This window comes from Anticarsia gemmatalis, chromosome W (genome assembly GCF_050436995.1).
Source record: "Anticarsia gemmatalis isolate Benzon Research Colony breed Stoneville strain chromosome W, ilAntGemm2 primary, whole genome shotgun sequence".
In the NCBI taxonomy this organism is placed as follows: Eukaryota; Metazoa; Arthropoda; class Insecta; order Lepidoptera; family Erebidae; genus Anticarsia; species Anticarsia gemmatalis.
This window is the reverse complement of record NC_134775.1, coordinates 9,875,366-9,878,626: the sequence shown is the minus strand read 5'-3', so window position 1 is coordinate 9,878,626 and position 3,261 is coordinate 9,875,366. Positions and strand designations below refer to the sequence as shown.

The 3,261-nt window shown below is 40.3% G+C and overlaps 1 protein-coding gene across 1 annotated transcript; it reads left to right on the top strand.

Annotated features, from left to right (window-relative positions):
* The first annotated feature begins 218 nt into the window (after positions 1–218).
* Positions 219–1,646, top strand: LOC142985936 (uncharacterized). Its single transcript, XM_076134178.1, has one exon. The coding sequence runs from the start codon at positions 219–221 to the stop codon at positions 1,644–1,646; it is 1,428 nt and encodes a 475-aa protein (XP_075990293.1).
* Positions 1,647–3,261: the final 1,615 nt, after the last annotated feature.

Genomic DNA, 3,261 nt, shown 5'->3' with positions numbered 1-3,261 from the left:
GGCAAGGCCCTCAATGGCTAAAAACTTATAACTCTACAGCTGTACAAGATAATGACTTGACTTATTTTACGGACAATGGCATTAAACCTACAATATGCTGCGTAGCTATTAAAAACAGGTGCGAAATTATTACTTCATTATTATATCGACTTAGCAGTTTCAAACGTGTAACACGAGTACTTGCTTGGATTCTACGAATAATAAACAAAAGGAAGGCAATGAACTCTAATGACTTAACCGATTGCGAAGAAAAAGAAAGAGTGATATGTTTGTCTCCGATAGAAATAACGGAAGCCACTGAATTTTTGCTTAGAAGAGTTCAAAGGGAATATGTTGGAGAAGAAATAGAATGTTTAACAAAGAAGAAACCTATTTCGAATAAAAGCAGCTTACTCAAACTAACACCCTTTCTCGACGAAAATGGATTACTTCGCGTGAAAGGACGTCTCATCAACTCAATATTACCTTCCGAAACAAAGCATCCCGTGATTTTGCCCGCTGCAGGTCGCCTAACAGAACTTATCATTCGAGAAGCGCACCATACTACTCTGCACGGCGGCGCAAGACTTACTTTAGCTCACTTACGTCTTAAATTTTGGATCATTGGGGGAAACAGAACTGTCAAGAAAGAATTACGCCAGTGTATAAAATGCCATCGTTACAAGCCACACAAAAATAACCAGTTGATGGGTGATTTGCCTAAAGAGCGAGTGACTCCGACGAGACCGTTCACGAACACCGGGGTAGACTTTACGGGACACGTGGATGTGAAAATAAATAAGGGCAGAGGAGTGAAAACTTGTAAAGCATACATTGCTATATTTATTTGCATGGTCACCAAAGCTGTACACCTGGAGCTGGTCTCCGACCTTTCTACACTCACTTTTCTGGCAGCTTTCAAGAGGATGTGTGCTCGCCGAGGAACTCCGAAGAATATGTTCTCGGACAACGGCACGAACTTTGTAGGTGCTGCAAAGTTACTCCAACATGACTTTGAGCGATACCAGACCTTTCAGAATACGGAATTCTACGATGCGATGAGTAATCTACAAGTAAAGTGGCATTTCAACGCACCTCTCTGGCCAACAGCTGGGGGTTTATGGGAGGCTGCCGTAAAATCTATGAAACATCATTTGCATCGTGTCCTGGGCGAACAGAAGCTCACGTTTGAACAGTTTACCACTCTGCTTACTCAAATTGAGGCTTGCTTGAACTCGCGGCCATTGTGTCCGTTAACGGAAGACGTGGACGATTTGGAATATTTGACTCCTGGTCATTTTCTCATCGGAGGCCCTCTATTTTCGTTACCACAACAAGAAGAAGATTTTGCCCATTATGATTTGAGAAACAGATGGAGATTGGTAGAACAAATTAACCTGCACATTTGGAAGCGTTGGTCGAGTGAATATTTACACCAATTGCAAGTCAGAAGTAAATGGCAGCAATCGAAAGAAAACCTCAATGAAGGAAGCCTAGTTTTGATAAAAGATGAGAACTTACCAGCAGGAAGGTGGGCCCTCGGAAGAGTAACGGAACTGCATCCGGGCGCCGATGGGATAGTCCGGGTCGCCACGATAAAAACCAAAAATGGACAGATAAAGCGACCCATTACAAAGCTATCTCCCTTACCGCTGAGTAGTGACTAACAAAATGCGGAACAGGTGTGTCACTATCAGAAGGAGGACATACCCAAACAAACAGAGTCCAGCAAACAAAAACAGAATAAGTACGTAAGAGCGAAAAAACAGAGTCTGCTCTCTCTGGTACTTATTGCTATGGTAGCGGCAATAGGAATAAATTGTGCGCAATCTTCGCCTATCAGTAACAACAACAAAAACTATATACTGACACGGATAGAAAATAATCGCCCGATTTACTTTGATGAAGCCGGTACATTACAGCTGTTACATGACGAATGGACCCTTTTGATATATTATAACTTGACATCGTACTGGCAAGCAACTAATAAAATAGGCGTGTACATAAGGCAAATGGATAAACTTTGCAAGCGAATATCTCACGAGTATGAGCCGTGCGAAATAATAAACCAAAGCCTGCAAAACGAGTTACGTCATTTGACTGAGTATAACACTATGTTATTTTCACAAAACTCGAGAAAGAGAAGAGGCTATTTTGACGGAGTCGGCAACTTGGCGAGAACACTCTTTGGTGTCTTGGATCAAGAATTTGCGTCAAAATATGAAAAGGACATTCAGAACTTACGAACAAACGATAATTATTTACTAGAATTGATGAAAAACCAAACTCTCATAATAGAATCAGAAAACAACATCATTAAAAGCAATACCGAGTTTATGAATAAGCAATTTGACACTATTCATTCATACATGTCTCAGATGGGCAGCGAAATCACGAGAATCGAGAATCGAGCACAAATGTTGTATACAATCAACGATATCAATTCCGCTGCAGTGACAGCCACTTTAATTTTGAATAATTTGAACCGAATACAAGATATGCTCATGAATTCTCTTGTTAACATCTATAGAGGACATTTGGACACACACCTTTTCCCAGCATCCCAACTGATTGAGCAGCTTAACATTATATCCGGCAATCTGCCACAGGGTTTATCTTTGCCTGTTCAAGATGTCCAAAGAGATTTCAAAGACATTTATGAATTGATACATGTAAAGGCTCGGCTTACAAATAACTACATGCTGTTCGAATTACACATTCCATTACTTAGTGATGATGATTATAAAATATATCGTGTATTACCTATACCGTTCCTAAGAGAAGGACGGTTGAAAATTGTGAAGCATCATTCAAATTTTCTGGCTATTAACCTTATCAAAAACTTTTATATAACCATGACAGAGCAAGATTTGCACCATTACAATTCCTACGCAGAAGACAAATATACTTGTATTTCGCAACAACCGGTCTACAGCCTATATGATGAAAACGCACCCTGTGAGGCAAAGGTCTTCAGTCAACAAACGTCATTGTCATGCGTCATCGATGATATTACATGTAAAGAAATCTGGTACAAACTACATAAACCGAACCTATGGTTGTTTACATTGTGCGACAAACAGCTGATGCGGGTCACGTGTGGCGATCAAGTTGCGCCGGCGGTCATCGACGGGAACGGTGTAATAACATTGAAACCAAAATGCTTACTCCAGAAAAAGGATGCTATAATATTTACTTACAATCATTTCGGTAGCAATTTTTACATGGAGTCGAATGTAGTGGTTCCTACCATAAATTCCACTATAAATAACATGTTCGACC